General features: G+C 44.7%; 1 protein-coding gene across 1 annotated transcript in view; it reads right to left on the reverse strand.

Moving 5' to 3' along the window:
• Positions 1-866: 866 nt before the first annotated feature.
• EDA (ectodysplasin A) overlaps positions 867-26,773 on the reverse strand; it is a gene marked incomplete at its 5' end in the record, with an annotated part of 27,719 nt that continues 1,812 nt past the window's right edge. Inside the window, 6 exons of the mRNA XM_010178523.1 lie at positions 867-1,482; positions 3,700-3,830; positions 6,539-6,590; positions 6,994-7,028; positions 7,735-7,914; positions 10,829-10,858. Of these exons, the coding sequence (XP_010176825.1) occupies positions 1,231-1,482; positions 3,700-3,830; positions 6,539-6,590; positions 6,994-7,028; positions 7,735-7,914; positions 10,829-10,858 (680 nt within the window). The remainder of the gene's footprint in view (positions 1,483-3,699; positions 3,831-6,538; positions 6,591-6,993; positions 7,029-7,734; positions 7,915-10,828; positions 10,859-26,773) is intronic.

Raw genomic sequence — 26,773 nt, forward strand, 5'->3', positions numbered from 1 at the left:
GAGTTGCTCAAGAAGCCAAAAGAAACAATAGCGTCCCGGCTCCTCTATTAGTCACCCCAAATGGAGTTATGGCTAGACTCAGCAGGGCTCAGAGAAAAGAAAAAGTGGTGACTTCATGCTGGACCAGACTTTTTAAATACAATTTTTTTTTGCTAGAGACTCCATCACCACTTGTTAGAGCATTGTAGGTAGCAGGGTGCCAAAAGGAAAGGGGTGGGAGGAGGAAGGAGAAAAACCACATCTAAAAGCAGGACAGTTGCTATTAAAACAGAAAAAAAAAATCCTGTTTGAATAATTTTATTCTTAAACATGACAAACTTCTTCAGAGTGTTTTCACAAGTACTTGTGTCTGCTCTACATGGCTCAGTGAAGCCTGTAGAAATGTGTTCTGGTTTGCAAAATATTAATTAAAAAGACAAAAAAACCCCGACAAAACACAAATTGCTGTAACAGCAGCAGTACTTTAAGGCAGCCCCTGTTTGGGCAAGGTACACCTCTGGGGTAATGGCAGGAGCTGAAAGTAGCAGAGGCTCTGGAACCGGTAACTGGCATTTTCTTTGGGACTTTGTGATTTCTGGAATGTGGAGGCAGTTTCCTATCGCTAAGCCTACTCTATGAAGTATTCGCCTTCCTCTCGCACCGACCGCTTCCAAGCCCTAGGCAGAGGCACTTCGCCTTTGTCGCTCGCACTCCTGAGGATGAATGTAAACATCACTGACCCTGTCTTATTCACCTCCCTTCGCACCCCCACGGCCGTTCCAGTTCAAACTGGGAAGGCAGAAAACCAGAAACCCCCTTTTTCTTGCATTCCTTAGCGTGCAGAAGCAGGAGTGCCTGGATAGGACAACATGGACATCAGTCTGTCTTCTCCTGCTACCGCCTGGGATGCTCTTGCTAGTGCAACATAAAAGGAGAGACCCACACCACTCTCAGCAAGCCTCGTGTGAAGATCACAGAGCAGAATATCAGTGCAGTAATACTTGAAATACTGAGACAAGGCAGACACAACAGCCATTCTTCCTCACAACGCTTTTTTTGACTAGCTTTTTGATCCAAGTCTCCATGCAAGTCACAGAAGACAATTGTGCTTCCTGCATTCACATATAGGAATAAATAGCTCTGGATCAGTTTTCTTTATGGCCGGATTACAGAACCCCCTGAAATACTGATACGCTTATGAACAGCAGCACTGTGCAGTTCCGTGAGGATCCTTGGACGCGCCAAGTTCATCTAGGATGCTGGTGCATCTCCTAGGCGTATGGCCCCAAAGAAAGTTGTGTGCTTGCTCATGTTGATGGAGATGTCAGCATGGACCATTTTCACAGCAATCTTCTGCCTGGCTTTGAGGAGGCAGACCCCAGCTGTATAGCAGGTATTGAAGTTGGTCTTGCCGGTCTCAATACTCCGAGTGCATTGCAGAAAGGGCTTTTCATCCACCACCACCTCATAGCTGGCAAAATCTGTGAAGTTTATGTAGTATACCTGATGTGAAGCAGGAAGAAGAACGGTATTAGGGGTTGTATTTGTGCACCAGGAACAAGTCCACATTCCTTTCAGTGTGAATATATCTGTTCCCTCTGCTAATGAAACCTTCCTTGGCCCCAGGACACCTATATTCATGGGAGGTTGACTTACTCAAGGCAGAAAGAGCCCCAAGCCAACCAAACATGAGGAAACTGTATTCCACTTCATCCTAATACAGCATGCAAATGTTTGTGAATCCACGTCTCTAAGGCTGAGCTACAAATCCCTGCTTTAGACCCTGCTTATTACAGGAAAAATTACAAACCTGCACAGGCCTAGTTACAAAAACATGTGGACTGCTACAGGCAGATTTTCATCCAGTAAATAAACAGAAATATTTTACTGAAGTCCTCTTGCACTTACCTGGCCAGTCCTGCTTTCTGGGTCCCATGAGCCTCCTTTAGTGTTGACATGAAAAATGCCCTAAGATGTACTGGGAGTTGCCTTCTTTGTAATTGGACTTGAGGTGCTTCCAAAGGCATAAGCTATTACAGGGAAGACACTCCTTCAACCTCCACCTGCACAAGCCTAGTTACAAAAACATGTGGACAACCCTATCTGCTACAGGCAGATTTTCATCCAGTAAATAAACAGAAATATTTTACTGAAGTCCTCTTGCACTTACCTGGCCAGTCCTGCTTTCTGGGTCCCATGAGCCTCCTTTAGTGTTGACATGAAAAATGCCCTAAGATGTACTGGGAGTTGCCTTCTTTGTAATTGGACTTGAGGTGCTTTCAAAGGCATAAGCTATTACAGGGAAGACACTCCTTCAACCTCCACAGCTTGCAGGCAAATGACCTTATCGTGTTTGTACTGATTTAACTCTTAGATGTAAGTCCCCATGACTCCACTACTTGTTACTTAACCATCTCCCACACACTGATTCTGAAGAACTGCAAGATGCTGTCCAAAGGGAAGCCAAGTCCCAGGGAGCTGCTTCTTCCTGACAGAAGAAAACCCAGCAATTTTGGATGCATCAGCTAGTTCTTCTTAGCCTACACCCTGCGACCACAGAAGATGCAGAAGACTGAGTCTCCTTTTTCTTTGATGGGCTACAACGACAAAGGCTTCAAGAGGCACAACACTGTGGCCAGCAATTAGCACTAAGCACTCAGGAGATGATTATACTTTGGCCCATGTAGAGTTATTTTTCCTGTCCCCATCCAAACCACATAATTGGTGCTGTGGAAAGGCACCTCACTTGACATCCAAAACCCACTTTATCCGACTTGGTACAGTCCCACTGGGGCTGCCAACTGAACAGAGGCAAATCATGACCAGGAGGTCATATTAGAAGCCTGGAGCAACGGAAAGTCATTTACCTTGCTAACATCTGTCCCAAAACCTGGACAGTTTTTCAGTCCACAGGGGATGGGACACCCTGCATGCTCTGGAAGGTGAGAGCTTTGTAGCTTATGAGCTACATGCAGCTCAGCAATGTTTGTTCACACTGGGAGCAGTGGGTTAAGTGACAGTGTGTCTCATGCATTTTATTTGAATGGGGAGAGGAAATAATTTCTTAATTAGCTGTATACTAAGTCCTAATACAACAATTTATTACTTTTTAAAGACCTTTTTACAGAAGCAGGTCTGTATGTCCATCGTTGGTACCAGCTAAAGGAGCAGCTGAGCCATCCCACCGCACAATGTGGCTGTGTCAGTCTGAGGCTACACGAAGAGGGTGGAGGCAAAATGGAGTTACCTGGGCTGGAGTTTGGCCAAGCCACTCAGGATCAAGTGCCCTACACATACAAAGAGTGACGTGGCTTTGCAGTGACCATGAGTTGTCAGGGTTTTGGTCTTACATCTATTTGAAAGCACAGAGCCTAGCCTCCTGCTGGGACTCCTGTTCTGCAAGGTTTAGGTGTGCTGGTGAATGACTGCACAGACAATACGGAGAATTAAAAAAAGGCAATGGTGGCTTTTGGTATCTGGCTAGGCGTCTGCACGTGTGTTTCGGTAACTAATCTCTCGCAGCTGGTGTCACGGCGAAAGGTGTGACCTTGCATTTCCAAACTCTGAGGTCTTCCTCCAACACACATCTCCTAGAGCACGAAGCGGTTAAAAGCACATACAAGTTCTTGGCATTTGCTGGCTGTCTGGAGCCCTCTCGTGGTTCATGCAAGGCTTCCATTGGAACACAAGAATAGGAGTTAGGCCTAGGACCGTACTCACTTCTACCTGACTATAGATGAAGTATGTGCCGTCCACCAGTACCTCCAGCTCCCCACTCCGGGCATGCAGCTTAAACACCTTGGGGTTCATAGTGATGCGAGACCAGTCATTGAGGACTCCACCTGAAAGATCTCAGTATGAGAAAATGGCAGTCACTCAGTACCCGTCAGAATGAAAAGCACAGGAGCACAGAAATACAGTGACATTGCAAGGTTTCATACACAACAGCTGGCACAGACTCAAGTTGAAAAGTCAAGTAACTCGGTAAGAAAATCTCAAAATTAAATACTATGGTGCATTAGTTTGGACTCCTCTCTATAGCTTTAACTGCACCATCACTGGCTGGTGGACACCCATTTTGTTCAGCACACAGCACAACTGATTTACATCTCTACTTGTCCTTGTCAAGAGTAGTTCTCCTCACCCTTGAAAATCAGTGTACGGCCTTTTGTCCTAGCCTACATTCATCCCCAGCGCTGCATGCAGACCAGCTTGCCTCCTCCTGACACTAAGCCGAGCTTATTATCACATTTGAGTGTTCTACAGGCCTGAAAACATGCTCCCTGTACCAACCCCACTCCAGAGGAAGGACACTCTGGCACATGCAAATCAATGCCAGTACTGCAAGGCATTTGCTAAGTTTTCTTAGTTCACCTGAGAGGCCAGGGGCTGATTTTTCATGCTATTTTTGTATGTTCAGCCACAGATCCCAAATGACTTATGGCAGCTGTGATTATAACAGCACTTCTTCTGGCATCTCCTGAACAGCATCTGTTCATGGCCCTAGTAAAAGCTTTGTTACTGGCAACCTCCCTGCTATCATGGAAGAAACTCTCCAGCAGAGGTAGGACCAGGACCCAATTTCCCAAGAAAGATCCTCGACTGACATCACCTGGCTTAGAGACCATTAAATCTCTTCCTCTGCTTTCCATCTCATTTATTACCCTCCCCACACCTCTCTACCCAACGTCCACGCTAAACAAAGTGGAGCTTCAACATACAGTGTGCTGATGTCCATGTCAACAGGTATGTCCTTGAGGGCTCAGATGACAACAGTGATTCCTGTCCTTATGGGAATGGGCCTAAACATGGCCAACCTGACTGCCCCCCTTCTCTGCTGCTGGACTGGGAGATGTTCTTAGCAGTGGTGTCATGACACAGCCTTCACCCTCACTTTAAGTCTTGGGACCATCCCTGGAAGAAATCTAGTCCTTGCAGCAAGAAACAACATTGTTATGGAAAAAGTAATGTGCAGCTACAGGACTACACCTTCTCTCAGGACACATCTGTGCATGGAAGCCAACCTGGGGTTACAGAGTCAATTTTAATTCTGGTATTCCTTGACTTCAACATTCTTGACTTTGTACCTCGCATTGTTTTAACAAATGCTTTGTCATTACATTTCCTATGTTTTTAAAAGCCAAAATAATAATAACAAAGTCTGAAATTGCATCACGGCACAACACATTAACCCCTAACTGAGGTCTTCAGCACCGACAGGGGTTTATAGACCCACCACCCAGTCCTCTGGCACTGTCCAATGGGACAACTGACAACATGAGTAGACTTCTGTTCCCTGGACAGGCCAACGAGCAGGTCCAGAGGACACACTTTGCTATGAGCCCAGAACAGAGCCATTCTCTTTGTTTTATCAAATACAACTCCTTTCCTCCCTTCTCAGCTCCCAGCCCCCCGTTGCAAACCAGCCAGGCTGTGTTTTGTGCCGGCTGTCAGCTGGGCAGCATTAACAGCTCCCAGCATCAGATTGTTCCCAAGCAGCAGGGAAGGACACTCACAGGGCAATGCCCCCTCTTAGGGAGTAGCGTACGCTCTGTAAACATACAGCCTTCCCATTAATAAAGGGATAATGACTTCATGAACGTAAGCAAACCAGCATCTTTTCCCTCATATTGTTCTTAAGAACGGCTGGTTTCCTTCCTTGTTGCGGGGAGCTTTCCCCCTGCCCTGCTGTAAGCATCCTTCCCTAACCATGAGAAATTTCACCTCCCACAGCTCATGTCTGCTGAAAGAGAGAAACTGCCTTTCAGCAGAAGCGTTGGCCAGCCCTCATCATCCCGTACATGGGGCAGAAGTTGGTGGACGGGGGTCCTGCAGCCCTGTTCCACCAACCCGTAGGGTGTGAGATGAGCATATAAGGACCAGGGCTGCCTCCTGCGGTGACAGGGGACAAGACAGCCAGACATGGTGAGCAGCTCGTGAATGAGACCCAGCTGTTGGCAAGAAGAGCAGGGACTCAAACATAAATTCGATAGGGATCTGGGGAGGAAGGAGGAGAGAAAAGAGCTGCCCATGGATGTGAAATGGCTCAGCAGGGCTGGAGCTCAGAGGTTGGTAGTGAGGGTAGAGATGCACAAGGGACCACAGAAGTTGCAGGCGTGCAGCATAACACGGAAGGAGGTGATGGCTGTGCACCTTCTCCTGCCATAAATTACTGGGCAAACTGGAGAAAATCCCAGGCTAATGGGGCTGGGACATGAAAAGGATACACTGAGGGCTTAAAACAGAACAGAGTGGGAAAGAAGGCTGAGGAAAACTGATGATACAACAGCAAGTTGGAGGAGGTGCATCGTATCTGGAGGTAAAGGAGAAGGGAGATTCAGCGGGACAGAACTACTGGGACAAACAGGAGCGCAGGAGAAATGGGGACAGACACCAGACAGAAGACTCCTCTGAAGGGATCTGGGCAGGGGAATCACTGTCATGGGGGGCAGCCAACAGCAGGGAGAATTGGGGATCACTGTTATGGATGGACTTAGACCCAGATATAAGGCTACAGGTGGGCTCTTTTCAGTAACTGCATATATCAGGAGATCCTTACCATTCTTCACTTGGATTGCTGAGCCTTGGCCTTGAAGGTGGACCACAGCTGGCTGCAAATGAGATCATAGGGATTTAAAATTAATGGGAAGCGCTGCATCATTTTAGTCACTCAAACCCTTCCACAGCCCTGGTGACCAGTGCAGAGGCGTGACAGTACACTGAGATAATTAATGCTTTTCATAAAGGAAATAAAGATCAGAGCAGTTGACAACAACATGTTTAAGCACTGGAGAAGAGGTGAGAAGCCCAAGCCAGATTAACACAGCTTTCTTCTGAGCGATAAAAAGGGTGAGCTCAAGCAGCCACACTGCGTAGCTATGAATTAGCACATGCAGGAAGGAGTAGGTGTTTTCAGAGCTATACCACCGAACACAGTGTTAGCAAACATAGCTGGGAATGTTTACAAAAATACAGCCAAAGCTGGGTTTTTCCCTTGAAAGAAGATCAACCAACCTGGATGTCTCTGGAGCCGGCCTTGTCTGCAGCACCTGCAAAACACAATTTCACATCACTGAAGAGGAAGCTCAAAAGAGCTGTAGTAAACACTCCTATAAATAAAACTTCTCTTACCCCATAATAACCACTAAGCTCCCATTTTTAACAAAAGGACAGTACCAGTGGTACCAGCTGCAGCTTAATGTTAAAAAGTTCATAAATGAGAAAAAGATTCATCCTACTTTTCCCCATTTTATTGCTAATGTTCTGTCTAATATCGTCAGAATTCCCCAACATTATTCAACCAGTTTCTGCTAGGACAAATCACAGAGCCCTTTTCCTTTCTGGCAGTGGCAATAAAGCCTCTTCGCTGCAATGACTACAAGTTTCACTCCACAGCAACTCAGGTCATTCATTGCATTCAAGCTGAAATCTTGAAATCTCTTTTCTCTGAGAGCCAAACCTCTATGAAAGAGGAGATGCTTGTGGGCAGCACTAAGGACCTCATGGTGCTTCTGGTCTCTGCTTTGGCAATTTCTGAGATATAAACTGAGAAGTCAACCACATTTTCCTTTAAAAGTCATGTGAGCTATAGGGGAATAGCCCTGATTTCTCTGAATATACATTTTTAAAATACTTAACTCTTCATATATATGTACAACAAACAACACTGATGTGTTGTACAGCAGCGGTGACACTGTGGCATCTCCTGTGTCCCCCCCTGGTGCGCAAGGGCTCTGAGCAGAGAAGGGGACAAACCTGAGGGGCCCTGCAGTCCAGGTGGTCCCTGAGGGCCTGGTGGGCCAGGGGGGCCGGGCGGTCCCATGACGGTTGTGCCGGGAATCCCAGGGATGCCAGGAATACCAGGGGGACCCTGGGGCCCAGGAGGACCTGGTGGCCCTTGGGGACCATTGGGGCCTGGAGGACCAGCCTTCTTACCTGAAAAACAGAAGGTCAAACATTAGTTTCTCCACACACTGAGTGTGGGATGGTATTTTACCTACAGGACAGCAGAAGACTGGGGATGGCTCAGTACTGGCTGGAGGGCAGGGACAAGGAGGATCACCCAATCCACCAGGAGTCCCACAGTCCCACACCATGAGGACAATGCTGCTGGCAGGGTAGAAGCAGGACATCGCCTTGCAGGCACACTCCAGCATGTGTAATTACATTCAAATGAGGCACATGGACTCTCCAAGGCCTCCCAGGAGATGGAGGCCCAACGGTCTCTGCCCCAGAGCCCTGGCCTGGCTCTTGGCATGGGGCTGGGAGGTCCCACGGCCCTCAAAGGCAGCCTGAGAGCTGGTGACACCCCTACGGCAAGGTTAGTGAATGCAATGCAGTGAAAGCTGGGGTATTAGAAGTCAAGATGAACGGCTCTGCACCTTCTCAGTTCTCTGTTTTTTGATGGAAAACTTGCAATCTTTTCTACCTGCTGTATACGCATGCATTAGCACATAACGCCCATGTCTCCTGTCAGAGGTGCCTCCAGAGGGCAGTTCAGAGCTGAGCTGCAGCTCCTCCAGCTGCTGAGCGCCCAGGGCGATGCAGGAGACATCCCCACCATGCAGGAGGCATCCCCAGGATGCAGGAAACATCCCCACAAAGCGCCACATTTCCATGGCGCCTTGAGGATGCGCCTAATGGACACGAGGGACTTGGATGCTACAATGCCTCAAAAGAATTAATTGTGCATTTTTGGGGTTTGGGTGGAGGGGTAAAGGAAGGACTAACGCCATTGGGAGGATGAAAGCACCGAAGAATTGCCACGATCCTCAGACACCTCATCATGCAGTACCAGGAAGAGAAATAGCACAACCGTGTAAGCAAAGACTCTTATGGCACATACACACAGTGTATATGAAATATAAGGCCTGCGGGGAAAGCCTGACTTGTGCTATCCCGATTTTCCACATCCCTGATAGAAATTACGTTCTTTTGATGTAGTTTTTAAATGCAACTTTATAACAGGAAAAGCTTTATGAACTTAGCAAAACTGCTTCAGCAATTGCTGGAAAAAAGTCCACCACAGGACAGAATGTGCTTTTAGATGACAGCATGGATGGTTATCAGAATGGTTTCCGAGTACATTTAGGTATTTGTTTCTTTACTAAATAATCATTTTTGTAATGGGACAAAACCATAGGGAAAACCCCACCTATCTTAGCATGAAGGTGGAAATCTCTAGGAAATCTCCACTAGCCACCAACAAGAGCACGTGGAAATCAGCTTAGGACAAACCCCTTACCCATTTTCTCCTAAAGCAAACTTCCTAAATTCTTTGTATTCATGCTCCCTTCCAACCAGGCCACCCGAGTGAAGGATCACACGCAGTACATTGGGAATCCTCCTTGCTTTCCTTCCCCAGAGGGATACGCATTACCCCTGGTTTAGCTAATCTGCCTCCGAAATCTGGTCTGCTGCTAAGCGAGCTGCTAGTTGGGCCGTAAAATAATTGCACATAATTCTGATGCCGCACAGGGACACTTATTTTCTGTGCGTTCCCGCTCCTCCAAGTAATTTCAGCTACTTTTCTGCATTAATTATGCAGAATTAATGACCACGCTTATTACAGTCACAAGGCAAAAAATAGATATTTGGTAAGTATAAAGCTCTCAATTCATCTACTAACTGGGGGAACCCCAGGATGAGCAGTTCTCCAGGGAGGGTCTCTAGCCCCCAAATCCCAGCGTGTTACGGCTATATCTTCATCCACATGTGCTAGGCAGGCTCCAAAACCCAACACAGGCAGAACAAGTGAGTTTTCCTTCAACATCGTTTGTCAAACAATAAGCTCTAACTCTAAAAAAAATTAAACGCGATAATACCATAAAATTCAACTATTTTACGCAGCATGACAGCTGTATGTGATACAGCTCCACAAGTTCCCTCTGCTACTCCAGCCATCATTTGTTATTAGTTCGCCTGATTTAACACGGGTTTAGGATTTCAGAGTTTTGCTAGGACAAACTTCTTAAACATCAAATTTTATGCTGCTTTTGAGAGTAAATATAAACTAAGTTTCTAACTGTGGCCTGTCTCAACCTCTCAGCCGTAAATTTTGAGTTAGTATCCCAGGATTAGAAGCGATTTGATGCGCTGTTAAAGTAGCAGAGACACGCAAAGCTCGGCCGCTCTTGCTGCTGAGGGTCGCAATGGTGGGCTGGAGCCCAGGCGATGTAGGGGGAAGGTCTTTTGAGGGACACAGCGAAGTGCTGAACAGCTAACTTCCCTGTTAATTAAATATACATTGGGTGCAATGGGTTTATGAGGAGCAAAAATGAGTCATCTGACTGCGTTTCCCTGAAATCAGAGAATGTGGACCCTTCAACTCACTCAAGTTCTTGGCAGCAAAGAAGTGTATGACCGACCACAAGTGTTTCCCAGGAGTCCTGCACAAATAGGGATGGCTTCAGACACCCCACAGAGACACAGGGCTGCCTCTCAAAGAACCCAAGTCACATGCAACTCATCGATATGCATTTAAAAAAATACTCAGTTACCCATTGCAACCAGCTCGAGGAACATCAGGAAGAGAAAACACCTGGGGGCTGACTGACACTCAGAATGGACACATAAAATAATGCTTTGGAGCTTAATACACAACCAGAAGTGAGATGACAAATGTTTCTATGCTGAGTTTGGTAGGTCTGAAGGAGATCTCAAACCTGCCCCAGTGTGGGAGCACAAAAGCAGCTCATGGTCTGTGCTGGGGGACCATGCACCATGTTAATCCCTGCCCTTCTTGGAGAGGTGAGCCTGTTGTTGCTTTCTCCTTCATGTTGGCTAAAGAGAATTCATAGCTGGGTACCATAGGCACAGAAAGGAAAATAAAATTAAAACTAAAACTTACCCTTTTTCTTGTTTTTAACTGAACTTGGACCTACAAAGAAGAAAAGAAAACTCGTGAAATTCAGCGATCATTTAATCTTAGAAAATCCCCACTGCCACCAACACCCCACCACCCCAGGGGGTGTCTCTCCAGGGCTGGAACAGAACCAGTAAGCCAAAAACATAGTTCTCTGTTTTCTACAAACAACTGCTGTGAAGATAACCACTCTACCGAGACCCACATCTGCCTCGCCCTCTCTCAAACGAGCAACCCATGTGGTATAGAGCAAGTGAGTGGGTTTTGGTGGGCATCTTTCTCCTTCCCTTACTTCAAAGATGAGTTAAACCACTTTTGGTATCCACCAAAGTCACAGATAAACGTACAGCACATCAGACCTTCAGGGAGCAGAAATCCTGAGACTCAAGGGAAACCATTTAAAAATACAAACCCTACACCAGCAGATTATTTTTCAAGTGGACAACAGATGCATTTGTGGTCTGTGCAGCCATATGTGAATATTCTCTATTAGCTTGAAATTGCCAAGCCTAACATTTAAAGCTGACACATTTTACTTCCCAATGAGGACAGGTTAGAAGAAAGTTATCATGACTCAGCTCTCAGCAGAGAGCAGTAACCCAAATACTAGCAAGCCAAGTTGTTTAAAAATAATAATAAAATACTAAAAAAAAACCAAACAACAAAAACAAAAGCAAAGAATTAGTATGAACTGGCTTATTTGAACAATGGGAACACAAGCCTCCCTAGCAAGAAGGGAAAATATTTACAGAGAAGCTGAGAAACGACATGACTTTTTGAGCAGAAGTTGAAGTGTGAAACACGTTCCATTGCATCCTCAAAAATTAATCATGGAAGGAAATGAACTGCAAAAATCCCCAAACATTCCCCTCATCATTCATCAGTGAAATCCCCCTAAAATCTGGGATTAAACACACACCCAAGACTGAAATCACCTTTAACTGAGATAGCCTGTAAGGAATGGAAGGTAATGAGGTTGCTTTGAGTCAGCACTGGTAGAGAAAGACAAATTACCAATTAGTAGAGAAGTGCTGTGTTCCCATGGCCAGTTAGAGGAAAGACGGGGGAAGGACCAAAGAAATACCCAGTGATGTTACTGATGCCTTTTCCACAGCAATATTCATTTCCACACATTATGCTGCTGGGTCATGGGAAAATTATGGTATTATCTGATTTATTATTTCTGCTAATTTACTCTTTTATTACTAATGTGTATATTCACCATATTAAAGATGCAGATAGGACAAGACTGCAGGTTTCCAACAATGCCAGTCCTGGTATCTCATTAAGAAACATCACTGAAGCCAACCTCCAGGTCCACCACTAGCAGATAAATCACAAAACCTTTTATGTTTGGCAAACACCCACAGGCTCTCTTATTGCATTTTCTGAGCTCCGGTGATGCAGAATGACCCCCAATCTCCATCGGCCTTCATCTTAGGCACCAGCTAGTTAATAACATTTTCAGCAAAGAGAAAAAAAATTCTGGGGGACATAATTTACGAAAAAAAAAAACCCCAACCCAACGCAGCAAGCAAAATACGAGTGCTGTGTATGTGTCTCTTCAGACCTCGGAGTCACGAGAGTTTATTTCATGTTATATATATCACACCATTAGCGCTATAACCAGAGTGAAAGTACAAATAGCTGTGGCGAGCCAAACACATTTGAAATGGATGGAACCAATTAGCTTCAAAGATGAATGGGAGGAATGAGAACCACATGCGATGTCAATGTTCGCAGTCTATATTACAACACACGCATCTGTTCCAGGCACGGCAGAGAGAGATGTTATGGCTGTGCAAGTGAATCTTCCGACAAACACAAAAAATACTCCTGACATGGAAAAAAAAAGCACAATATTATTAGCCTTGGGAGCTTCTGAGTCTCTCGGGTTTGCATCTGTTTGTCTCCCTATAGGAGGAGGTGGATAATTTAATTGTAGCAGGGAGCCATAAGGTTCATCTGATACACCAGAAGACAGGATTTTCCTGATTTTTGCTCAAAATGGTAACTCATTGGCTCAATTTAGTCTAAAATGGTAACAGAGTCTCTTACTGAGTTTGAAAAGCAGAGTGCTACTGAAATATCAGCAATATATTCTCCTCAGTACAAAAAGTACTGAGGCACAAGGCTCGAAAACTTTACTTGATATACGTTGTCCCAACGCTGATGTGCAGAGGAGTAAAATAAAAACTCCCTTCTGCCATGCTTTTCTGAGGCCACACCTCGATATTTAAGCTATAAAGCCTGTTAAATGCTGCAGTGGTTGAACGCGTGCGACCCGCTGTTTGCTGTTAATTGATGGAGCAGGTTAAATACCAACAAGTTAGGCAAGCCTAAGTCTTTCCTAGAGTCTTCTCCTACACCCTTAATCCCAGCCCTCCTGCAGTCAGGCTCCTGGTTTCAAAGCCTTTTCCACTCCCCATATTTATTTAGCGTAGTTTCATGGAGGCCATTAGATAGCTTGATTCCAAGGAAGGACTATGAGAAGACGCATATTTTTCACTCCAAGATGCAGGTTATAGTCATATGCACTATGTTCCTCTACACTGTCAAAAGCCTTATAAAAAAACAAGTTACAGGACACCTACTGCTACTCTGGAGTCCACAAGCCCTGCTATCTTCTTGTAGAAGGAAATTGGTTTGACTTGAAGAATTCTCCACTGATCAACACTGTCTGCTACTGCTTTCATCTCCGCTTTCAGGGGCTTCACCGCAGCACACTGAGGATTTTCTCCAGTCCTGGTGGGATCTGACAGCAACCCGACCAGTCAGCTGTTCCCCAGCACCTCTTTTCCCTTCTCTATAATAATAACCTGGAGTTTGCTTTTCTACATTTTTCTGGCATCACCTCCGTTTCTCATGAAATCCTTAAAGTATCTGTAATGAACTCATTGGAGATCAAGCTCATGGTCTGCACTGCTGGTATTAGACGTGACAGCTACCCAAGCATTGCTATTTCTCTGCATATGTGCTTGCACTCGACTGTTGTACTTCTTCCTACCAATCCCACCTACCCCCATGTTTGAGCTCAAATCAGACCTCAGACCGAGGGAAGTCCATCCCCTTCTACATTTCCTGTCTTTCATCTGAAATTAACTTTATGCTTATGCTGTAATCCTTCCTTGGAAGAGCTGTCAGCTTTATTCAACCCCTCATTTTAGCTTTGCTCTGCAGAGAAAAGAAAATTTACAAAGTCTGCTCATACAGAAGAGGGCCAGGATACCAGAGAGGACAGGCTGGATGGCTTTGAAGGATACAGTAATGAGCATGGAATGAGATTCAGCCATACAAAATGCATAGTCCTATAAATTATATATACAGAAGGAATAATAAGCTTTTCTGCTGGATGGTGGAGGTCCTCAATTGGAGCTGAGGAAAACACCACCTGCATGTGCTGAATTGGTGTTATATAGCCAGGAAAGGCAGAAAGGCAATCCTAAAACAAATCAGCAGACATACCTCTGGCAGGCATGGGGCAGTGCTGATGCTACTCAGCAGGTGGAGGTGAAAAACTTGGGAGTAATGCAGTCAATCCTGATCATCTACATACAGAAAGATGAGTTTACATGAGAACAACTTCACGGAAGGGCTCCTGCGAAGGTCAAGGAGTGGTCAACCAGAGCTTGAGTAGTTGGCCATCAACACTGGGAAAGAGATGAGAGCATCAGTGGGAAAGGCTATGGGCATGGAGGGAGATGACCTGTTGGGGCTTAAAGGACAGCACTGGCATGTCCTCACGTATGCAAATTGCTCCCCAAGACCATTAATTTGGGAAAGAGAAGGCTCCTTCTAACCTCCAAAGGAGGAGCACAGGTTTGGAGGGGGTCTTCTGGCTCAGAGTAAGGCCTCTGGCATCATAGGTCACTGCTTAAAGGTCTCTCAAAAGCTCTTCAGTCCCTTTGGAAAGTGGTGAGGTGATTTTTTGCCTAACTACTAAAGCCATAGCTACTAAGCTATGAAGCAGGCTGCTAGCCTGACTTGAAACGTTTAAGCTAGCTACCTGATCTACTTCTAAAATTTACAATCTCTTTCATTGGATTTCCTGTAGGAAAAGCCCACCGACTCCTGCTGTAATAACTCAGGCCAACTCTATCATCTGCCAGCAGAGTTCTTCATCACAGGACGGTATTTCCAAGCAAAGGCGTTAGAGCAGCAATGCTGCGTGCTGGGCTTTTGAAGAGCCTGGCTTTGAACAGCACTCGAGACCTAGACTTCTCCAAGAGCTTATTTTCCACATCTGTTGGGAAAAATAAAAGGGAACGATAACAGGAAAGGAGTAGTTATAAAACTAGCAAGAATGGTAAACTTTGAGAGAAAGGTACAAGCAAGGAAAGACAGCTCTATATGATAAGAAAAAAAACCAACCCACATAAAAGAGCCACCCTGGAAGCCTTCTGCCCGCAGAGCCAACTGGCTGGGCATCTGCAAGGGGAAGGCTTCAAGCAATGCCAAGTCACTTCTCTAGCAGCAGCACTATGGGTTTTAGCGATAAGCCAGTTCAGATGCAAGCCTCTCACTGAAGCTTAAGAAAATATTTGCAAGGGATGAGGTTTTTTTGTGGTGTAAAACCGCAGCTGTGACCCAGCAAGCAGCAGAAGACATCTACCCGTGCTTCAGGGAGCAGGTTCTAGCTCCCAGCTCCTGCAGCCCAAGTATCTGCTGGATCATTTCAAGGGCTTCAGAAAAAAGCCCCAGATGGTGATGCGACTCGAGGATATTGCATATGACATGTTTTCTCTTATAAAGATTAACAGAGTTTACTTGCCCCCCACTGATTCTTCTTTCTGCACGCTACACACTGCTATGTTTTGTTATAAATACAAAAATATCGAAAACTTCTTTAAGACATATGCTGATATAAATAGTTTATTTAAAAAAACCTGAGTTCACTTATTAGTTGTGTGTGTGGACTAACACGAAATAGTTTAAATTCTTGCAAACAGTTCAAACTGATTTTATTGATGGGAACAGATCTTTGTAATTATGCTTATTTTATATAAAACCTACAAAAGCTTGACCATTACAGAAATCAGTCAAACAAAGGATGAGTACCTAAGAAGGCTGCTGAACTTCCTCAAATTCTCACCTGCCAAAAGCAGAACAAAATTTAACGAGTACCACTACCATATTCTAGCAGCATCCACATTCAGTTCAGAACAAAGACACCCACTGATGTCTTCAAGGTGTTCAACTGGTTTCAGAAAGGTACACTGAGGCAACCACCATGTCCTCTCTAGGCTGTGCCAACCCCTTTTCAGCATTCATAGATTGCCCCTAGGATTATTAAGGCATCCCTTTTCTATTTTCCTAGCACTAAGTTACTACGGTATATCATCAATTTTCTTCCCTAAGCGCAACTCTGTTTTGGGGAATGTGTAGGACCAGATAATACAACTGAGCCATCTCTATATTACCATCACCACTTTGCTACCAAGAGATGGGAAAATGGAGGTCCTGAGAAGTTATCCTCATCCCAGGTTGTAAGCAGAATCAAAGAGAAAATCTTGATGATCAATGCGATGTGAAATGTCCATCCAGAAATGTCACATCACTTCTCACTCATTCATAAAATAAGCATAAGTTGACCTGAAATCAGTAGTCTACAGCTACTTTCAAGATGAACATCTAATTTTGAAGACGAAAACAGAAGCAGGGAGCACTAAGTGACTTATCTAACATGCACATTTCCAGAACTGTGCTGTCTGTGTGCACTAAAGAAAAAAGAAATTGCGTCTTTTCAGAAGTCTGAGCTTCTGGCTGTAGTTGGAAGAAGAATATTAGATTTAATGTTCACAGTTCTCAACAGCTATGGAAATCTGTGTAAAGTATTTTTCCAAACCCTGCTAGCCATCTGGTTTAACAAAGAGACCACTTGCTAAATCTCAGACAAAGCTCTGAATACTGCCCAAATCCACCAGTAACTTCTGGAGAATAGAGAGCTAACAATTCGAAATGCGTTGCTGGGTATTATTTGGAATACCATTACTAATGCAGAAGAAACAGAGGCCGAGCACGACAACCAGGCTCTGTAGTACAGCGGATGAGCCTCAAGCCCTGCTCACTGTTAAACCCAACAATGCGGGGCGTCTCCATCTCTCACAGAAAGCTGAGACCACCACGTGCCCTCCACCTGTGAAAGTTTCCACCTCTTCAGGAAGGAAATTCTCTGCCACCTGGGGCTACCTTAAAAAAAGAGGGGCAAAGCAGCTATTAAAATGTTACTGTGCCCAGGAATTAACCAGTCCTGTGAACTTTCACAGACATTGAGACCAGAAGGAACCATTATGATGATCAAGTACTGAAGAAGCCCTACACATTAGCCTCCCATCAATCCCTCTATCTCTATTTGACCTATTAAAGCGATGAAGAATCTACTACCTTTTTTTGATGTAAGTTGTCCCAATGAATATGATCAAAAAACTCCACTTCAGTTGAACCTCCGAAACTCAGTTTTTTCATTTACAGAACTGGTGTGGTGATATTTACTTCATTCACATGGGTAGGAGATAAGCAAGGCTTTTCAAATATTTTTTAAGTGCAATGTTATTAATGCCAGACTATGGCGGAGTTGGGGAAAGAAGGATGTTAGCTCCCAAACACATGCTTAATCTAGAACATGTGGTTTCGGGGGAGGTTTGGAACCAATATGTTTTCAACATTTTCAGGAAATTTGGTCTATCCAGATGAAAGCTTCTCAAACCCTACTGAAATATCAGTCAGTGATACAAACACTGAAACAAGATTATTTTTTTTTCCCCTTCTCTGAAAAAGAAAGTGCTTACTTCACCAATTCCAGAGAAAAAGGCAACAGATCTTGAAGACTGGCTTTGGTCTTATCACTCCAGAATATTTAGAAAATACGATAAATTCTAGATCTAGGAAAATATCCCAGAAGAAAACCACATTGTGTGCTACTCAAAACTTATGGCATGCCTTGCCAGGGGGGTTTTTTGGAGGGTGGGATGAGGAAGGGAGGTCTTCTGCTAACTGTAGAGGAAAGATGCTACCCACAATTACAGGCAGAATGGCTGAATCCAAGGTAGGGATGCGATGTCCCCAGTACAAGGCTAGTACTAATTTCAAGAAATCAGAATACAGTGAATATATTACAGAACAGAATGGGGAGCTCATTGTACAAAGTGGAGGAAGGATGAAACAGTGCTGCTTGATGTATTGATATGTAAGGCAGAGCCCAAGGCTTCTGCCAAAGCCCATTCAGTTTTCCCTCAACCACCACTATTGCTTCTCTCTCTGCTTCTGTTTCAATTTTGTTTTAAACTCAAGTGTGAACACAGTCACCCTTAACTTTTTCTGGTTACATCTTAAATTGAGACGCTCCACCCCATCAAACAGCATTCCCTCTTTGTCCTTCACCTCATGGCATCTCCCTTCCATGACCATACCAAGAGTCATGCCTGGAGGACATCCCAGCCTGCTCCGCTACCTTCACTGCACTTAAACTCTGCGCAGAGTAGAAACACAAGCCCTAAATTTCAGAAATCTTTGCTTAATGGTAGCCCTGTCATATTCTAGAGTTATAGGCTGCTAAGTGCCCAAGACTGGCCTGGAGCCCATTTATAGCTGACACAAACCATCCAATGCTCAAAGCCAGTCTCCTCTAGTCCGAGATCAAGAAGAGTTTGCAGCTCATCTTGGACTCTTTTGGGGCACTCCCTTGGCTACATCCACTTTTTGAGGCTATTCTTCATCTATTTTATGGACTTTTCACACGTCCCCATATGTCTCCAGGGGAAGTATCCTGCACTGACGTCTCCCCCGACACTTCTGGGTCAATATGCTTGGCCAGAGGGTCTGAGAGGAGCTTAGGCATCAACACCAAAGGCTGAGAATCACGTCTCTTGTGGCAAGTTAGGTATGAGAGTGGCTTTCTGCTGCCTCACTGCTCTTCTCCTCTAAGCAATCTGCCAAAGGACAAGCCTACATCCATGTGTCATCCAGATGATCAGATGCTGCTCCAGGAGCACCATGGATCAGTAGCCTGCTCCCTCCCCGTTTCTCTGATCCCATACACCAGACCCCAGTTCAAGCTTATCTGTCTGAAAACAGAGAGAAGTCACAGCTCATCCCTGCCCCATCTCTGGAGTCCCTGGAGTGACACAAGATGCCAGAGAACCACAATACCGCTTCGTCAGACAGCTTCAAACAATGTAAGATCTCATCATGTAACAGGTTTTTTGGTTCTGGCCAAAGTTCATTTTTCTCCTGCCAATATTTAAGAGTTTTGTCTGGTTCGACAGTTAAAAAACATGACTTTTCACATCAAGGAATAACGTGGTCAAGGAATGGGAGGACAGTTAAATGCAAAAATACAGACATACTAACTAACAGTGACAGTAGGTTGTGATATGCTTTATACTGATTGTTAATCATATTAAAGGGAAAAAAAGGTCTTTAGTTACTGCAGATCAAGATGATCAGAACTAAAGTGTGAGCAAAAGAGAGATGGACCTAAAAGACCATCAGTCAGCAACCTGTTTCACTGGTCCAGGTAAAGGTACCTTGTTGAGCAACCACTCTCAGCCCCAGCTGGAGAGGGGGAAGAAGTGGGATGAATGTAGTTGCTCTCATGCATTTACCAGGTTTTTCCACCTTAAAAAGGACAGTGTGACTCGTAGATCATCGGATGCTGTTTGAAGGGATCTGTAGTGGAGCACGTAGAGACCCACCAGCCCTGCATATCTCTTAAGGGCTTTTTGGTACCAGGAACGACACAGGTTCAGAGCCATGGAATAATCAGGCTGGAAGAGCAACCATCCTTTAGAAGTCTGTCACTTCAGGTGTTGTCACCTCTGTCATGGTGTTGGTCCTGCTTTGGGCAAGGGAGCAGGATCCAGTCACCTCCTGGAGTCCCCTCCACCCTATGGTACTCCACAACCTCAGCTCTGCTTCTCCAGCAGCCAGAGCTCTGCTGAAAATCACTACTCGCTGCTTTCTCGAGTACAGCAGAGGTAAGGTACCAGGACAGCCTCATGATACCATGAAGGCTTTTAACAAAAAATATTCAGTCTCCACTGTGTAGGTGCAAGCACACCACAGCGTGGATCTGCTCATGAACAAAGACAAAATCCTGCTCCCAATTAACTACAGAGCCACTGTTGCTGGCAAAATAATATTGCACTGCCTTCTCAAAAACACGAAAAACCAATCAAACATAAATCTCCACCCTTCTTAACTCCGCTCCCACATAATCAGTCCCAGCCAAGTTCCTGGGGTTCACACCAGAACCTGTGGCCATCGTATTTCATTTTCCACACTCTCACTGGCTATGGAAGAAGAATATGATGTGCGTTTTGTTTTCCTCCAGGCATTTAGGTTGTATTCCAAATGCTGGATCTTTACAGCAGGGCTGACAAACAACATTACTATTTCTAATTCAAGTATCTCAGGGCTTTTTTTGGCTTGCTGGCTTGACTCACAACACTTATTTTCTATACACCACTGCACCCTAATGCTTACTTTATCAATACCACATATTTGAATTCAACAATTTAAAGCGTAGTATTACAGCTGTGTTTTTATTTTGTTTGTTTTATTCAGTTGTTGCTTAACACAAAACATTCTGACATTTTAAGTCATATCCCACTAAGATAAACAACTAACATATGTCATGAATTCCAGTAGAAATGATTCCCAAGTGGTGCTGCAGCAAGGTTTTAACCAAGTGTACAAGAGGCTCTCTTAAATTGTTTGCTGGATGTTTTAAATGCACTCTTCCCACCACAGCCATCCATAAGGAAGCGAGGGCAGGTGGGAGGAAATCACTTCAACTATCTCATTCCTGCAGAACTTTGCATGTTTTTCTTCCTCCTGTTCGTAATTCTGCCTAATTGGACTGAAAAGCTCTGCAGTGTTCAACAGCTGTCTGTAATCTGATGGTTTAATTACATGGAGTAGCATGGGATCTACACCCAAAGATATCTCTGTGTGCATATATATGTACTCATATTTGTAATAATCTGAAAAAGAATCTGAAGGAAACACAAGAGAGACCCCACCACTCTTTGGGAAGCCGAAGTCAAGTCCCTGCAGCAGTCATAACACAGTTGCCTGGCTCAGCCAGCTCTCGAGTTTATCCGTTCAGAGCATTTCAAACCAATTAACTGACTTCACCAAACTCTGCTCGTACTAACAATATCAGTTATGACTCCAACAACGTTGCTATACATCATGGCCAACAAAGCCCTAATGAAAACATGCAACCGCCATGTCTCATTCACAACTTTTTTCCCCAAAGACTTTCCCAGTGGTGGTGTTCTTCAGCTTTGTGCTGCAGTACTTTTCTTATGGATAACATATCTGGTCTAATACAACCAAGCGGATTTTTAATGAGCGCCCAGACAGGCCATAGCTGAACACAACTTCACAATTCCTGACACCAGCACAGAAGCTCTGGGTTTGGCTACTGGCCCTCAAAACCAGGAAAATAAGTTTGTTCAGCCCAAGATCTGCAGAAAGCAGATACCCCCCATAGTCACTGAGCCTGGACTGCCATACCTGGTCATCTGGAAAGGTGCATGTACTCCAGCTCAGCACCAGTTCCTCAGCTTTTGTGCTAGAGCTGATCTGTGACCAGATGGGCTTGGAGCACGTGCTAAGCAAACTTGTATCTGCCTGCAAAATACAGCGTGGATGTGGCCAGAGAGTCAGTTTAGTCACAGGAATCAAAGCTCAGCTGCAAATGCTTCAGCAAGACAGACAATAGAGCCTCTCATACTGTGGGAAAGAAATCACCAGCTACTAGTTGAGTTCAGCATTTACAACGCTCGGTGCATGGCATCCGTAGTTCAGATGCACACATAGTTCAGATGCAACCGCATTAGCTGGAACATCTGTTCTCCTCTCATTAGCCCTGGCCCTGTTTTGTAACAGAAGAAAACTATCTGAGATTCCTGAACTTCAGTATTTGACCCGAGGCGTTATGAAAAGCCCTGGTTTTCAGAAGTGGAATTCATACGGAATCACCAGTCACTTCTAATAACGCCGGTCCCTGCTTAACATGCGGCTGTAAAAAAACGCTTGGAAGTTTAGTTCAAGTTTCAGCAAAGCCTGCTGAAGCAGACACCGTAGGCTACGCACTGAGGATCCATCAGATAACTCTTAAACCCACCCAAAAGTGGAATCAGCACAAGTATCTGAAAACGTAACTGAGGTGAGATTCTGACCAGAGAATTTCTTCTTAAGCCTTCTGAATAACCGCAGCATCTCAAAACCTTCCAGCAGTCATCCTACCACCTCATCCAAACCAGATGGGAGGTACTGGGGAAGGGCAAACACATCAAAGCAGCTCTACAGGTTATCAAATCAACAGCACCTAATGACGCCTTAGATATTAAGAATAATGAAGCAGGGTTTATTTTGGAACAACGCAGATCACAACTGGAAGGGCTGGTGAAGAAGACGGGAGGCAAATGGAGGTGCATATGGATCAGAACGTGTCGACCATTATGCCATGAAACTAGTGATCTGGAACAACTCCTCATCACAGCTACCACACAATTAGGCTTGTACCTCTCCCAGCAAGTTAATTGCTTTTAATATTTAGCATTCAACCAGGACAGCGATGTGCCAGAGATCGGAGATGAATTCTGGACTCCATCAGTTTTCAGACCCTGGTTCCTCCTTGCTGGCTGATGCAGCACATCCTCGTGAAAGTATCACCCTCAACGCACCACTCGGGCTTTCAGTATCACGCACTTCTCAGGTACAGAAAGTGACTCCAAAATCTTTAAGCTGAAACAGTGTATTGACTCAAGCCTAGATGTTTGGGAAAGCCTCTGCTTTCCCAATGTACTCGGGATATGTTGAGCTTCCCTCAAATTATGTCTTGCTTGAGTATTTACCACATCGTGCTGCTGGATGACAACCAACTGCCGCTGGTTTCCCAAAACAGGCTTCAGCAAAGATTGTTAATGATCACTGCAGTGAATTTGACCTCAGAATAATTTCGATATTAAAAAAAAATGAATTCAGAGTAGTTTGAACCAAGGACATACAGAAAACATTTCAGTTGTATAAAAATGCATTCTCTTAAGTTTCATCTAGAGCAAGAAGATCCCCTTTAATAGCACCTTTACCTTTGCTTTCACTTGTTTCCAGAAACAACATGGTATTAATCTACCACTGCTGTAATGGAGCTGAGGCCAAGACTTAAACATCATTCTGGGGGTTTTTAGTGACTTGTTAAACTTCTCTGGATCTGTCTCAGTGGAAACATTGGTTAGAAATGAGCACAGATACAAGACCACGGTCTGAAACAGTTACCTATATTTTAATTACCTATATTTTTATCAATATATCTTTAAGGCAGAAAAGTGTCCAAGGTATAAGATGTTATACAAATATCTGCCTTATAATAACCACAGGTATAGCATGTAGGCAAGGATCTGTACATGAGCTGTAGTCTTACTTTTACCGTAATAAGCACTGACAATGGTATCATAGGAAAGGGATGGGGATTGTCCACAAAGATTCAAACATCACCTTAATTACCTCCTTCTCTCATTTTGGGTGAAATCACAGAGAGATTCTGGGGGAAATCAGTAAAGTGCAAGCACTCTGTGGTGAGCCTTTCTTTCAGGACCGTCCCCTGCACTCCAGTATCCAGGAAATGTTCTGTATTTGCTGCGTGCTCATCACCATGGTTTCAGAGCACAATAAGGCTCTATCGCCCTTCATACATCTGTGTTTCTGGGAATGCCTGGGCTTTGGGGAATTGCGCAGGGCCGACACAAAGGCACCCATTGTTCTGGAGGCAGGGGGACGAACCTGCCCTTTCCAAAGGAGAGGAAGCCGGCAGGAAAGGTCGCTATTGTAATCTGGATATTTTAAAAAAGTAGCCCTATTGCATCATCAGGTCATGAGGGGGAGACGGGGACGGACGAGATGTGACACCTGCAAGACTTGGGGGGAACATGGAAGGACCCAGACATCCTCAGCCACGCTCTGGCATCAGCAACTTGCTAAATCATCCTAAAACCACCACCAAGGTAAAACACTGAATGCACATAGCTGGCTCATCCCTTCCCAAAGCTCCAGGTAAGAAGCAAGGATCGAGACAAGCTTCTGCCCGCCCAGATTTTCATTTTCATTTCAACAAAGGCCATTTGCAGCACTGAAACCCAAGAGTCCCCCCTCAAGGACTTTCCTCGGTAGTAAGGACTGCCAAAGTAGTAGGAACCAAACTGTTGTCAGCTTAAGGACAGCCATCTGCTCAGCCTCTTCTCTGCTGCCATGCCCCAAATCAAAGAATGGATAACAATCACCAAGCTCAATATGAAAAAAACACCCAACCACCCCAACAACCCCAAACCAAAAAGCAAAAACCAAACCAACCAGGAAAGGGGCGCAGCAGGGATCTAACTGGGAACAGAGATGAAAGTAGGAGAAAAAGAAACAAGTTTTCAAAATTTTTTTTTAAACAATGTTTTTTAAAGAGTCCTATTGACATCTGCTTTGTAAATGCTCTGTCATTATTTATAACCTCGAGAGCACAGAATTGTCTCTGTAGTTACAAACATGCTACTCCCATATTTTGGCTCTGTTAGCAAAGAGCCAGCAGCGCTTTTACTGGTGCTTTGGGAACAGAGGTCTAACATTTCATACACAGTTTATTTAAAAGTGGACTAATTTAACATTCTTGATGGGTCCTTTTAGCACAACTGTTGCTAATTACTAGCTCCAGAATGATTTGTTAAATCTGGGAGCAACAGCAGTTCCACAGCAGCATAAATACACCAAGACAAAAAGGAAGGAGGGGAAAGAGAGAAAACTGAGAGAGAGATGCTGGAGAGTGTCAAGCTTTAGTGAACTAAAGCAAATTCAGTGACAGGTGGAACCAGTAAGTGGAAAGAACATGGTAAAATGGAGCTGTAAACGGGATAACACTGTTTTTTGAGAAGTATGAAAAAATAGTGGCAGTTTTTAAAGCTGTGCAAATGTTGGTTTTGGTGGCTGGCCAGGACGCTGGCTTGGGAGATGATCTGTGCTCCTCAGGACTGGGACAGGCACCAGCTTCTCATTAATCCATGGGTGACGCACAGTGGGGTGACCCATGAAGGGGTGACCCATGGCTGGACAGACAGCGCAGGGGGGTGCCGGGCACGAACTTCTTCCCAGGACACGACCTCGGCTCCATTAATTGGTTGCAGGACACAAACAAAGATTAAGCAAACACCACCATAAAACATGACAAGCGGGCAGGAGGACTGAAGCCAGAGTCCTCAAACGAGCCCTTGAAATACTGGAGTCATGTTTGGCAGTGACAGGATCCAACTGATGGCTCTGTGCTATCACACACCATTTTTCTTGGGGTTTTTTTAGCAAGCAACAAAGCAGCACCAAAGCAGCTTCACTGCTCGTGGCCTCCCATATCCCATTCCTGTGGCTCCACGCTCTGGGAACAGCCATGGTCATCTCCCTCCCTGCCTCATGGGACCAGCTCTGACTTGTCTCAGAAACACCTTTTACATTGCAAAAGACATGAAAGCAAATTTTCCTAGAAGGAAAAAAAAACACTTTTAGGAAAGGAACTGTGTAATCTTTGACATTTATAGATGACTGAAGCTGTCCCATTATTGATACCAAGATGAGCAGGGCTCCAGCAGCCGCAGACGGGACTGAGCAGTCTCCCTCCAACCACAGCTTCCACACTCGGATCACTTTGGTCTTTCACTGCATGTGTGAAAGGACTTGAAAGTTCATCAAATTAAATCCAGATAAATACTAGTGAGGTCTCAAGTGGAAAGCACATCTCCTTCCTTCTGGGAATTTATAGTTCAGCCACTTTTATCTTCTGGAGGCTCTTTGGAGATCAAAGGTCTGATCAACTTTGCAACGCTCATGAAGAAAAGAGGGTTATCAATACCAAAACATGATTTTATTTTTATTTTTTAACAATTCATTGCTCTTCTCTAAAAAAAGTAAGATTCCTTCACAGAGGTCTAAAATAAACAGCACAAGCTACAAAAGAAAGCTATTCTGTTTATTTATTGATTTGTATGGTTCTTACAAGGTCAACCCCTTCCCTGACAGCTTACACTTGTTAAATACTGCTCTATCTAATAAAACCGAGATGGCCAAACACAAAGTAACTTCCCAGTATAACCCATCTTGCTAACGTCACTGTGAAAATGACCTGTCGCTCTGGCAATTTTCCCTATCCCCATCACCCTGTGGGGTCAAACCCCCTAATTTACAAAAAAACCCCATATAATCAGTGGAAGTGTGCTACGTTTCTGGCATGTCAACTTCGATGCATTCAGGGAACAGAAAGGAAATCTGGGAAAGGAGCACAAATTATAAAAGCCTGACACGTGTTCACCTGGGCACAGGGATGACAAGAAAAGCCCTCATCAGTCCACTGATTTTCAGCAATTCTTTCTCACCATGCAGCGATGCCCTGCACATCTGGCAATGAAAGGCAGCCTAATTCCTTCAAACATCTGCCTGCAGCCTTCCATTTATACCCTTTGCATTCCGTGGAAACTTGCTACTTATAGAGGCGACATGCGAAGACACTGGAAGAGATTTCAAGGTGTCAGTGCAAAAGGATTTGGATCCTGCCTGTGCCATCTGAGCATCAGAGTGACACTGACTCTGAAGATGATGGACCACATTTAGCTGGAATCACTTTGGGAGTCTGTACCAAATGCATCATACTTGTCAGCATTTCGGGAAGGAGGAATCCGGGATGTTTTGCGAAGCTTTTTCTTGGAGCAGAGCCACGGAGAAACGCTTTTCCACTGAGAAATTGCAAAGGCTTCAGGGGAGATGGGAAACTCATGGAGCCAGGGAGCTGGAGAGGAAAACTAACTATGGCTGAGAGGTTTATAGTGCACTCAGGATTCAAAAAGGTTAGCAGGCACCAAGCCATGCACAGACCACTACTGCATTCTTTCTTTCCCT

This window comes from Mesitornis unicolor, unplaced genomic scaffold (assembly GCF_000695765.1).
Source record: "Mesitornis unicolor isolate BGI_N332 unplaced genomic scaffold, ASM69576v1 scaffold6772, whole genome shotgun sequence".
NCBI classification, from domain to species: Eukaryota; Metazoa; Chordata; class Aves; order Mesitornithiformes; family Mesitornithidae; genus Mesitornis; species Mesitornis unicolor.